Source organism: Gavialis gangeticus, unplaced genomic scaffold (assembly GCF_001723915.1).
Source record: "Gavialis gangeticus isolate Ggan-Ray unplaced genomic scaffold, GavGan_comp1, whole genome shotgun sequence".
NCBI classification, from domain to species: Eukaryota; Metazoa; Chordata; order Crocodylia; family Gavialidae; genus Gavialis; species Gavialis gangeticus.
This window is the reverse complement of record NW_017729022.1, coordinates 97,484,493-97,498,072: the sequence shown is the minus strand read 5'-3', so window position 1 is coordinate 97,498,072 and position 13,580 is coordinate 97,484,493. Positions and strand designations below refer to the sequence as shown.

The window sequence follows — 13,580 nt, the reverse complement described above, 5'->3', positions numbered from 1 at the left end:
CTGATCAGCCAGGGCTTCCCAGAAGCCCCAAGGCCAGTGGATTCCTGCTAGAATCAAAGAGTCTACACAGATTCACACATTGACCTATGTGAGCTGTGCACCCCAACTCTCTTTCCACAGAAAAGTAGGAACTATAAATATGGAGAAAACATTCTCTCAGCTCTTGCTTTTGTAAACATTAACATTTGAATGCAACACCACTGGGAGTGTCTACATGGTCATTAACGCGCATTAAATCTAGTACCTCCACTGAACTACTAGGAAAAAAAAAAGCACAGGCAGCCTATTTTCATGTGCATTTGCTAAAGAGGACTTTGTGATGCTTTAATGCACATTACTGTGCATGTGCAGACATGTCCACTGATATGAGATCTAATTTGATATAAGAATTTGATGCATTGTTCTATATTAAATGACTTGGGTTTTACCCAGTGAGCGAGCAACAACAACATCGCTTATGAGTAAACAAATCTCATTACTGAAATATTTTTCTGAAAACAAATCTCAAAAGGTAAAATTTATGTAAGCATTGTTTTTGTACTTTATTAGCAATTGTACTATACATTCTTAAACTGGGTTCCTCACTCCGATTAATAGACATATCTTTGTACCTGTATACTTAATGGCTCATATGCTACAAACAAAGACAATCACTAGAATGCATTGTTTAGTTTTTCGCACCCATGGGGTTCTAAGCCAGACTGGTTGAACCAGTACCTGTTTTTAATCCAACATATACATAGCTCCGAACCATGTTAGGCAGGGTTCTTAACCACAGGTCAGAGTCCTTAGTGACATTAAACTAGAGTAAATTTAAATCACACTTTTTAATTTCACCACTAGTTAGAACCACCATAGTACTCTAAACACATGACCGTTTATATTCTTCTAGTTCAGGTAGTTAGACTGAACTTATTTTTAAGAAGCTTCATCAAATAAAAGTCTAGTTCTCAAGAAGCGAAAAATTCTTACTTTTTAAAAATAAGCCTTTTTACCTGGGTTGGAAACCACAAGAATGGTGCAATCTGGACTGTACTTCATGATCTGAGGAATAATAAATTTGAAGACATTCACGTTCCTCTGGACCAAGTTAAGGCGACTCTCCCCTTCTTGCTGACGAACTCCAGCAGTCACCACCACAATCTTGGAATTAGCTGTGACAGCATAATCTAACAAAATAAATAAAAAATAAGAAGTGTGTGTGTGGGGGGGATGGGAAATACATATGTGAAACAGAACACAGATGAATAAACTTAATGTCAACAGCAGAATGTAAATAAACTGTTCCATTAGCTCTACAGGTACATAAAACTGAAGCCAAAAAGGGAACATGTTCAATAGCAATAGGGGCATCTGACAAAGTAGACTGTCACTTAAGGAAATTTGTGCCTTGCTGACTGATTTAGTCTCTAAGGTGGCATCTGGCTCTGCCCGAGTTTCTCAGGAAATGGTGGTGTTTACTGGTAAGAACAGAAGCGAATTCAGGATGTTGTTCTTAACATTGCAAGTGACTCAATCTGTAATGTTAGCCGAGTGACTTAGCCCCTCTGCATCTGAGCTTCCTTGCATACAAAACAGGAATAACACTCTTTATCTCAAAGCGAATCCTGAAGTTTCATTAATATTGGTTTCATTATTCTCAAAGAAGTCACCTACCAACTAAGGGTAATTAAAAACCATGAGAGCCATGAGATTAAGATCTTTTAACATCCAAAACAGTTCCCAGTCTAGACAAACTTTGATAGTTCATCTAAGAATGTTACCAATTCGCTCCCCCAATTCCTAACTTCACCCTTAAATTTTAAAGCATCAAGCCCTGATTTGGTGTCACAATGGGAGGCCCTGCATAGATTTCAAAAACAAAGTATATTCACAGTATAGTTGTATTTGAGAAAGAAGATCTGAATTTACCTTTGTCTGCCACAATCTTATGAGTCTGAAGAAACAAACTCCCATGTTGAAGATCCATCATTTCACCCTTTAGCTTATCTTCCAAAACATCAACTAAAGCAAGCTCATCACAAAGACTCTAATGACAAAAAAAAAATTGAAGTTATACAGAGAACCACTACTCATTATCAAGTTTAAGTATCCCACCAACTTACACGATATATCAAATGTCACACAGTAGAAAAATCTTTTTTCTGAATTTCTAAAGTAAAAATAGGGATATGATACTGTCCAAAAGTTGACCATGGAAATACATGTTAGAACCAAAATACAATGACACATACCAACAATAAAAGTTTGCTATTCATTCCACATGTTCCATTCCTTACTCGGTCCATTACAGTCATGCTATCTTGCTTACCATAAAAACAATTCTCTGTGTAGTTAATTAACGCAAAACAAACCTCGCATCTCTTTTCTAGTCACAATAGTTACATTTCTTCAACATCCAGGCAAGAAAGTTCATTCCTTTCACGTATTTGCTCCAGATCTACAACATAAAATTGGCTTGCAAACAGCCATTTCAAATTAACTTTTAAATCAAAAGACTTACTAAAATTTGAAGCAGTTCAGTTTTCACCAAATAGTCTAATTAGAGAGTAAAAAACAGTGGGTCTATTTCCCAATTTTTCCCCACCAGAAATATTCAAACACCAAGACAGATCCTTAAACTGAATTCAATTACTTGTTGCCTGCACATGAAAACATAGGAGATAAACACAGTATTTTCCTACTCATCAAATGTCCCGAGATTACTTAAGAGGACAGAGGAACACTTTCTATTCCTTCTCTAAAGTATGACATTTAAGTCTTGTATCTGCTTATCTAAGAGATAGCATTTGCATAGCTTGCCATCAATGTATGTCAACAAATCATAGAAACACAAGGCAGCACTTTTTTTTTTTAAATAGTACTTTTTTTAAAATAACCTTCTAAATATTTAAATCTCTTTTGAGGATTGGCATCTATGCTACTAAATGCCTTTTGAAAAAGTTTTAACTTTGCACAAGCATTGTTCTTTGTTTACTCAGCTATAAAACTAGCAGTACTTCCCTGTGTCACAAGTAGGCATTGTCAGCATATGTAAAGTGCTTTCAGAATGGAAAGTGTTTAAACATATATAATACATGAAGGTCTCAGGGCCCTGCTGTTGCATCCCTTATTCATCTAAACAGACCAGTGAAATCAGGAGCCAAATACTCATTAAAGTCAGAGAATATTTGGACCAGGACCAATAACTTGGAGGGATTTATACTGAAAGTTATTTGCCCAGAGAAATATCTGGTTCCCTGGCAACAGTCACATGAATACAGTTCCACAGGATGAGGCTCACATAAAGCTTAGAATGTGCACATAGCTACTAAAACTAGCTCATTTTAAAAGCTGTGACAAAAAGTATTTGCCACTTCTTCTAAACTGGTACAGAAATCTCAATGATTTCTTTTTAATAAATGGGAAGGGAAATTAAAACCATCCCATCAAAATACTTTGTTCCCACATGATCCTTTACCTTTAAAATTAAACTGAACTTTAGTAATGGCACAGCTTGTGGCAAATTTGACAGTTAAAAATGTGAATTGCAAGTGCATCTGATTTTAATAGACCTTTGGAAATCTGAGTAAGCGCATGTTTCATTCTAAGGTTTAACTGGAAGCAGCCAGCCAGCATTTTGTTGGGTCAAAATCTAAGAGTCTGTAGAGCAAGGCATAATTATCATGATGACTAAACACCCAAAAATACTTTAGTACAAATACATGTTAAATTGCAGCCAGCAGACTTAAAGCAAAAACATGAAGTCTGAGATGAGACGCTAGAAGTAATCCATCTCAATGAAGCAATGATATTTGTGCAATTGACAAAGTAAAAGCCCCATGAGAGAAAATATTAAGGGCCAAGTTCTACCACAGGTTATAGAGGTGAATATTAGGAGGTGGCCTTTTTAAACTATACCATCAGCAAAAGGTAAAGTGGGCTACAGAGAAGCTTGTATCAGAAATTAAGATAAGATTTGTAATCATCAGGAATACAGTTTTGGAATGGTCTCTCAAGCAAAGTGGAAGGGGCAAAAAACCTGAATCACCTCAAGACTGAACTGGATGGGTCTGTGGAAGGAAGGCATGGTTTGATAGGATGGGAAATACTGGCTCTACAACCAATGTTGGCGAATCAAGGTATTTTTGGTCCCCAGCTTGGGACATAATGCTGGAAGTGTGCAAGGCAAATGGTAATCCAAAGCTTCACAGGTTACCTTTTGGGACCAAGGAGTAATTTTCCCGTTGTGAATTCTATTGTTTTATTTCCCACCCCTCCTACCTTTCTCCAAGGCATTGGGATGATGTCCATAGCTAAGGATGGAGGTTTTTGACTGAGGTACACTAATGCTCCTGCTGGTATTTTGAAAAGGATCCTGGCTATAGGGCCTTGCTGTGCTGCTGAGAGTCATTCCATTCACTTAAAATTAACTCAGGAAGACATTTTTCCCTAGGTCAGACTGCAAGAGGTTTTGCTTTCCTTCATCAATGCAGTGCCAGGGTAAAGATGGTGGCCTCAACTTTGTGGCATGTTTTCGGATGTTCTTGGTATTTTAGGGCTTGTGCTTTGTAGTTGTGCATGAATGTGAGGGATTCCTCAGGTTAAGAATTACCTACAAATGTGGGGAACTGAATTCAACGACCCCTTGCTAGTCCTATGTTTGTAACACCCATTGATTTTAACTGGAGGTGCGTGCCTGAAATTCTGAAGGCAAATATCCTTCAAAAATTTTTATGACTTTAAGTCTCTATTTAATAATGGGTTTAACAGTCACATCAAATAGATTCCTACTGTATCAATTTTACAGGTATCATTATGAACTGTTTATTATCTAAAGATATTTCTTTCACATGCAAAAAAGTTTATTTTCTGTTTTATAACTTCTCCATGCAAGTTCCAGGGTTTCCCTTGCAGAGTCCACCAAGGTTATTCCTTGCAGAAGGCAAAGATTTTTGTGAGCGATATTTTAGTGGCCCAACTGTAATAGTTGGAAGGGACATAGACAATTTTGGGTACCACAATACCCTTCCTCATATCTCTGGGAGAGAAACAGACACAGGAGAGCTCTTTGATGAAGACTGAAGAGATTCACAAATATCAGAGAAGGAAAGTTTTTTGGGTTTTTTTGTTTTTTTTTTGTTTGTTTTTGGGGTTTTTTTTAAACTACACACATGAGAATGTATAATTTTAAGACAAATGGAACAGAAGGAATACACTTCTTTAAAAGGTCACCTGAGTAGTGTCACTTTAAGCAGAGGTTTAGGACAAAAGTCACTGCACTTACTACTAAATCTGCAAGTTGTTCTATATAGGGGATTGTCTATAGGTTTCATTTGGACCAGATTTTAAAGGGATTTAGATGCATAAGGGTGAAGGTAAGGGCCTAGTGCTACTTTAATTGAAATCAGTAGGAGTTAGATACCTGTGTGTTTTTTAAGTCCTACTAAATACCTGTCTGTATTTGATTTTTTTTTTTAAATAATGAACTTTTGCTTGTTTTGCTCATTTCACTAGAACTAGTTAATCTTAAGGTTCTCAGATTGCTTGAAACTAGTCCTTTAACAGGCAGAAACTTGAGGCTTCAAAAATACCTGGTTAAGCAAAGGCAACATAAAACCAGGTTCATGAAACGATCTGGCTCCAAATTTTTAGTTTCTTCAACACTTGCACACAAGGCTTTGACAGATACGAGTGCTATACAACCAGGCAATATAAGCTCATGTCAACACCTACTTAAATCAAAAGGGAATCTTTTCACCAACTTCAGGGGGCTGCAGATCAGGCCTCACATAAATTAAGCAAGCAGTAAATAAGACTATACATTATTTTGTTTTCTACTCTGCATTTCACAGTGATCTCTGACCTGTCTTGTATACCTAATGACAGCCCAGCAGTGAAGTCAATTCGGAACTTATTCCCAAAAGAACAGCCTCATGAAAGAATCAGTGGCAGAAGATTCTGGCAAGGACTACAGCTCCTATTGTTCACAAGTCCTTAATTACCTGCCTGAACAATGGAGTCAAGTATTTACCTCCGGATAAAGACAAGTAAACTTTCTATTGAACAGGCCATTGTAGGAGCCAAAGGAGAGAAACTGGAAATAAATTCAGCAAGATTAGTCTCTTATGAAACAGAGGGGTTACCTAATCAAGTTGAAGGAATATGATTGATTAATGTAATTAATTTTAATATTCACCTCATTTTCAAACAAAGGCAACCCAACTTTTCAATACATTAAAACTGCTACTTTTTTTTTTTTTTTTTTAGCACTGCAACATTTTCACACTGTACCTTTCCAAGAATGCTGATAGCACAAGCCATACCAACTTGGCCAACCCCGACAACAGTGACCTTATTGTTAGGGATGGTGCTTTCTGATGCTATTTGTGTGATCAGTTTCTCTTTTAGAGTAGCCATTGTATTCTGCAAGAAAAAGAAACACGATTAAACTGAATCACATTTCTCTCAATGTTAAAAAGTAGCCTTCAAGATTTAAGTGTCATACACAGATATGGATCTCCAAGTTACTGAATACTGCAGTGCCTGTAGCACTGCACATATGTTGGAACTCTATGTTGTTGGTGTTGCCTACTTCTACCTGAATAGATGCAGCTTACCCACCAAATCAAGTTTAAAAATCTCACTTGGTCAGAATGTTCTCACTCTCTGCAGTCACTGTTGTATTCGAGCTATTGAACTGTGACAGGGTAGAGGTACCTTTTGAGGTGCGTTGAGGATATTTATTATTGTAAATCCTTTCAAACCACCCAGATGGAAAGCATGAAAAACATGATAATTTAGTTGTTATGATGAATCTCCATGCCCCTCTTTGCCCTGCATAAATAGTGCAAGTCAGCACTATAATGAATATTATTATAAACAATATGCGTCTAATCATCTGTACTGTAATTGAGATAATTTTGGCGGTTACTTTTACTTCGTTTCAGATATTCCACCCTAATCAATTTGCAGATTACTCCATCGTACCACTGAGCCCATTTCCCCACTGAGTTCTTTCTTTCAAAACAGTAAAACATTCAAAGTTATGTTGCATCAACCTCTCACTTAACTTTAGGCACACCATATATTCAAGCTGCATGTAGACGGCCATTTGCAAACACTGCCCTGATTCTCCAAGATATATTAGGTGAGATTAACCCCCTTCAGAAGGGATTTAACAGAGAGACAGAGCACCTGGATAATGATCTCTGTGTATTAATATGTAACAGCCCACAGAAGCAAGTCAGATTTCAACTGCACAAAGTTTCAGGAACCTCAAACTAAATGCCACTTTCAAACGCATGTGCTGCAGCAGCACATGCATCTCATGAATCACAGGCACAGCAGGGACAGAATACTAATCCACCTACATCAGGAACTGCTGCTTCATTTTTCTATCTACAGCACTGGTCAAGAAAGAATTTCCTAATGCATACTGGGCTATCAGGTGAGGCAAAAAAGCAAGAGAGGATTTTTCTTCCAGAAATGACATGGCCACATCCCATTTCATTTGTTGAATAAAACTGAAAGATGCACATGACAACATATAAACTGGCACAAGGGAGCCAAATTAAAGTTACATGGGCAAGCTTAATTCTGGAATTAACTAATCTTAATAGGAATCGGGGGGGGGGGAAGAGAAATATATGTTCCTTGGTTTTCATATAGGCTCTTGAAAGCAGGCTCTGCATTTCTCCTGGATGAATGGAAACCACAGAGTGTTTTCTACATACATTAAGCAGATAGCTGAGAAAGTGGCATCAGGGCAGACCATGAAGCTACTGCTGCTGCAAAGAACGGACAAGTCTATTTGTTATGTAATGGGGAACAGTAGGCTTAGGCTCACTAAGACAACTATAAGGCTTCCTTAGTTGGGGAAGCCACTAAAAGTATGACAGTGACCAACATGAGAAAACAGGGATGGGAGCAACGGTCAAAGGTTAGCAACAGGGGATCAAAGTAGGGACACAAAGCAAAGCACGCTAGCCAGCACCTGCTCCTCCTCCGAAACCAAGGAGTTTGTGGACACGAGCCGGCAAAACTCTGCAGGGGAGACTTGAGTGGAGAAGGGACTAGAAAACAACCTTACAGGGAGGGACAGAAAAACAACCTCACAATTGCTTGGGTTCCCACTGGCCAGGACTTCCTTCCTAGCCTGACAGACGGCAAGCTTGGCCACAGCCATGAGGCACTTGACCAGAAGATGCCAGAACTTTAGCTGCCCTCAGATCGGGAGCACATAAGTTAAGAGGCTTGGGGAGAAGTGCAGCCAGAACCTCAGGAAGGGACTGAGGATGCAACTCAGTCACTACACTGGTATACCCAGGCCTCATGGCAAGGGCACAGGATGCACCTGCTCCTCCACCCAGCAGGGGGCTTGCTCATGTCTATGCCCAGAAGCCAGAGTTTGGCCATTGGAGGTTTCCCCCCAGCCTGGGTGTGTGACTGACTGTAAAGCTTTACCTGTGGTTCCTAAAACTGGGCTTTCTGCCCTAGCCCTGCAGCAACACCAACTCTGCTAGGCAGGAGATGGGCGTGACAGCCTCCTACTGCCAAAAAGAAATGCCCACTGCGCATGCACAGCACCACCCCATCACTGAGAGTCACATGCTGGCTGCAACAACGCCTGTGGCCACAGGTCCTCCTGGCCTGTCCTGTGCAAAGTGCTTGCTGCCAGGGAGGGTTACTGGGGTTGAGGGGGAAGGGTGACCTTCAGGCCAGGTCGTCTTGTTGCGCCCAGGTACAAAGGGAGAATGGGAGGAGGGGGTGAGAAGCTGAGCTAGGAGGGACCTGCAGAGGTCATCGAGAGCAGCTTTTCTCAACCTGCATGGGTCATGGCCCAAAAGTGGGCTGCAATAATATATGAATAGATCGCGAACAAGCTTTAAAGGAGAATCTATGACTTTTCCCACTACCTCCCTGCAAGAGGCTGCTTGGGGCCCCCCTTGCCCCACACACTGTGGGACAGTGGGTTGGGAGTGAGGAGCACTGGCCATCCATGTTTAGAATACGGGCTCTGCTCCAAAAAAGTGTGAGAACCACTGATCTAGCACAAGCCCCTGGCAGCCCTATGCAGCCCCATACAAAGCACCATCGAAGCTCTGTAACGAGACTGCAGCCAGCCCCGAGGCAACACAGGCCTCACACAAGCATTGCTCAGGGAGGAGGACTAGAAAGTTCATCCCTTGAGGTGTAGCCTTACTTCTCTAATGAAACACAACCCTCCCACTGCATCCTCCACCATCCCCGGGGGCGGGCTGCTTCCTGCGCTTCCCCGCTGCTGAGAGAGAGAGACTTCCTCTCCCCACCCCGCCAAATGCTGGCGCATCAGCCCCAATCCCCGGTGGGGAGATGCTTCCCCGCCGCCCATCCCCAGGGCAGCAATGCAGTAGGCAGAGGCGATCCGGCACCGCCCGCACTAGGTGCGGCGGGAAGGGCCCAGGAGCCCGGCACCCCGCGCCGCTGCATTGGGCTACGAACCTGCGGGTGGGCGCGGAGGCGGGAGCGGGCAAGGCAGCAGCGAGGAGCTGGCGGCGAGACGGCGGCAGCCGGAGCTTGGGACGCGAGGGATGATGCGGAGTCCGCAGAGGAAGGGGCGGGGCTTGCCGGGCTCGCCTTCCTTCGCGCCTCGCACCACTGTGATTGGAAGACCGCGCGCCGCCGCCCCCGCCTCCCTCAATCGCTTTCAAGGACAAAGGCTCGAGGGTGCCGCCCCCTCTTTCCCTTCCCCCAAATTTTCCAGCCGCGCTTTGAGGTCATTTGCAGGATGGGAGATGGGGCCGCCGCTCCCGCCGTTGCGGCGCCTGCCCGTGCTAGACGGTCTCAGCTGAAAACCGGGCACCCCACTCCCTCAGCAGAAATGATTTTTGAGTAAAATTCCTAGCAATTAAGTCACCTACAGAAGGAAAACGTCCCCATGATTTTCCCTTCCCAGCTCAGGCAGGCCTCCCCTCCCTCTTGGATTGACCCCACACCAGGTTTTTGAAGCCATGTCTTCACACCAACTACAGATGCTTCCTTAGCCTGTATTTATTTATACCTGAAAGCTTGCTAAGAAGAATTTTTCCAACTATTTGAGTCAGTCTAATAAAAGCTATCTGATTTACCCAAAGAACCTTGTCTGCTTATGTCCTTAAACCAACATGCTACAACCTACATCCCTGCCCTCTACAAATGAGACCAGCAGGGAAGTGGTAGAGGGACACAGCTGGACTTGGAAGATCCAGGAGCTGTATGTGCTCCTTCAGGGTCTCAAGCATCCAGGCAAGACCCTGGGAGACAGACAAGAGTGGCTCCATTTCATGGGTCTTCAGGCATAGGTTGAATAGACTACTGAAGGTCACTCCGAGTAGCTGAGCCGGAGCCAAGAATTGCATCTGCATCTCCCAGGACCAGGCCTGTGCCTCATCCTGCCTCTATTACTGCTACCACTTGCATTCCTGCTGCAGCAGGGCCTTCAAGCACACTGTACACATGCAAAGCTCTTCCCTATCCCTGTGAGTCTCATACATATTCAGCAGCAAGAACAGCTTTTGTTTCCTGGAATGTCAAAACTGTTCTTCACAGACTTATCTGACTCAGCAGAAACTTAAGGAGGGTTGCAACATGTTTCCTTCATGTTCCTATCTGTCATGTCTAGCATCATGCTGTATTCCCCTCATGGACTTGTGAATTTATCTTCAAAACATGCTGGTGAAGTAAGGAAGCAGGATATTATACTGAGGGGAACTGAAGGCTAGTCTACTCAGGGGCATCCAGGAAAAGACAGGGCAAATCTACTAAAGATACTAAGAGAGTGCGGATAAGATGCATCCTGGCAGATGCTGTCATTCAGATGTAAAGTGGGCTTTGATTGCTACAGTTTGCTCTTTGTTAGGCCCACTGTTAGCTGTTACACTTTATGTTTCCCGGGCAACCAGGAGCCCTGACATGAACACAGTAGTGTTGCATGATTTCACACAGGATGGCTCTGGCAAAGCCAAGGACTTCACTTCTGTGCTCCAGTCATATATAACCATTGCTTTTTCTGTTCCAACAGGTAGCTATCTACACAGCGATTCCTGACACTTGTTTTAGCTTGTCCTAGAAACAATGTGACTTACAACCATGGACACCACCTTTCCCCCAGAATTCTGATGTTTGATTCTGATTTACAGGATAAGCTGGTTGGGCAGGGAGACAAAGATTCAGTCTTCTTCTGTGTTTTGTAAAGCAATAAACACACAGACAACAGCAATACTGGTAATTTCTGTAGTGACATGAAATACTTTACCTGTGCCTTTTTTTAACCTACATAGGGGGAAATACAGTTGGATTTTTTATCTCTAGTTTTACCATTGCACTCCTAGTGAGGAAAGGATGGAAGTACTGTGCTGAAAACTTAGCAATATCACTACACAACATTCCAGTGGGACCTATCTCTAAACATTTTCTTTTTTTATTATTCACACAACAGAATCACTGGGAAAGGAAAAATGTAGGGGCAAAGCACCTAATAATGGAAACTGGCAAAACCTCTGGAGGAGAAATGATGACCCTGGATTTCTATGGAGACATAACTACATGACAGAAGGAGCACTGAGTGGGGCCTTATGGGAATGGCCCACATCCAGAACCGGTGGTCTACAGATGGGAAACAGTTTGCGAGGAAGCTGTCTTTGTTTATTGCCTGGATTTCCTCATCCTCAGCGCATTGCAATTAAGTAATGTCAAGTGGCATTATTATCTGCCATGTAGCAGAATTGTCTATGTGAATGCTTTTCTGTTGCATCAGCTGCAAACAATACATTCTTCACTGGAAAATGTATTTTTATTTATATTTCAATAGCACCAATGTGCTATGCATTTTTCAAGCTCACAGAATTGACAATAGCTGCCCTGAAATGTTTACAGTCTGGAGACAGGATGGTAAAATACTACCTTTATTTTGCAGAAATGGAGACCTGAGACCCAGAGAGACTAGATGACCTACCAAAGACTGTGGAAGTGGCAGTGGCGATGCATAGGGGGTGCACTTCCTGTTTAGGCAATGGGCAGGGGGGAGAGCAGGAGCACTGCTGCCCCCCCTGTGAGTGCCAGCTGGGAAGCAGAGCCGGCAGCAAAAGCGGTGCACTTTTTGGTGAGTGAAATCGGCCAGGGAGGCTCCCACCCTCGCAGTCAGTGTGATTGGCCGCCAGGGACACCCGCCCCCCACTCGCTGACTGGTGTTGAGGGGAGGGGGACATGTGCCCCCCTGACTCAAGAGGCACCAGAGGCACCAGTCGCCCATGTCAATTGGGGAGTTGGTCTATGACAAATCACAATTTCAGTTTTTTGAAATTCCGTCCAAACAAATTAAACTGCTAACCTTCAGACAGTTAGAAAGTTTTGTGTATACTAAAGCAGTGGGAATGGAGATGAATGTCTGTGTGGAGGAGAATAAGTGAAATAAATAGTTTTGACTCCATATAAAGTTTAATATTTATCTTGTATAGAAAATCCCTTAGGGCTGAGAACCAATTATTGAAGTGTCTCCCCATTGGACCTCCACATCACTTTAGGCCAGCTAAGATTTCATTACTCTTTACTCACCTGAGGCTACACCTATATCTAACTGGGGAAAAAGTCTTCTTATTTCAGCAACCTATTTCCCTATGTAGAAAGTGCTCCTCTTTGGCTGTCTTCTGGCTTGTTTCATTTCTTGTCATTAGATCTTTCTCCTGCTGATGGGTTGAGTTTTGTTTGATGGACCAACATACCTACCTACCTACCTACCTTTCTTCCTTCCATCTACACTCCCATCTGCATCAAAGCACGCTTATATAAAGTTGACTCCTACATGTCCACATATGTTTCTATTTCAGCTCCTGATTATTCAGTAGATATATCCGTCCATCCTACTGAGGCAAGTTAAAGTCATATGCCCAAAGTCACACAGAGTTGCCTGAAGACCCAGGCTTAAAACTCAGGACTCCCCATTACTTAATTTTATGTTTATTCCTTCAAGCCACATTTTATTCAACTTAAAATAAAGTGTATTATATCACATAGTAGGGAAAACCTCTCCCTGTGTGTTTTTGCTCTTTTTCTCATCTGAAGGAATGGCCACATATTCTTGGCGCTTGCTTCAGCTTTTGTTTACTTTTTGTTTAAAGATTACACTATGTTCCAGATAGTACACTGATGGCAGAGTGCTTTATAACTCAGTTAAATCAATAAAACAAACAGACAGATATACACAGACACACATAGTGATCACTAGCATTTGGAATATCAAGTACAATGAAGAAGCAAAGGCATAAAAGCTGTTACCTGAGCTGCATTGCTTTTTGATAGCTAAAATAAAGCTTCTTTATTTGCACTTTAACTTAACCAGTCAAATTTTTTTAAAGTGGCTTCCAATCAGGAATTTTGGGTGCTAATCTTTAGGCATCCCGTACCTTCCTGGGTTGCTTGCACAAGCACCACAATGGCAAGTGCATATTGTGTGTGTGTGTGTCTGAAAACCTGTTTTGTGTGCTCAAATGGGGTTTGTTCATGCTAATCATTCTGGTAGAGCTAAGGCCTGCCTCTCGATGCCTGGATCCATGCTTCACAGCGTGTGAGAGACAATGATCTCA

The 13,580-nt window shown here is 42.2% G+C and overlaps 1 protein-coding gene across 1 annotated transcript in view; it reads right to left on the bottom strand.

The window, feature by feature from the left end:
• Positions 1-9,563, bottom strand: part of LDHB (lactate dehydrogenase B) — a 23,193-nt gene extending 13,630 nt beyond the window's left edge. The window contains exons 1-4 of the mRNA XM_019515679.1: positions 9,463-9,563; positions 6,274-6,405; positions 1,912-2,029; positions 996-1,169 (exon numbers count right to left, since the gene is read on the bottom strand). Coding sequence (XP_019371224.1) covers positions 996-1,169; positions 1,912-2,029; positions 6,274-6,399 — 418 coding nt within the window. The 5' untranslated portion in view covers positions 6,400-6,405; positions 9,463-9,563. The remainder of the gene's footprint in view (positions 1-995; positions 1,170-1,911; positions 2,030-6,273; positions 6,406-9,462) is intronic.
• Positions 9,564-13,580: the final 4,017 nt, after the last annotated feature.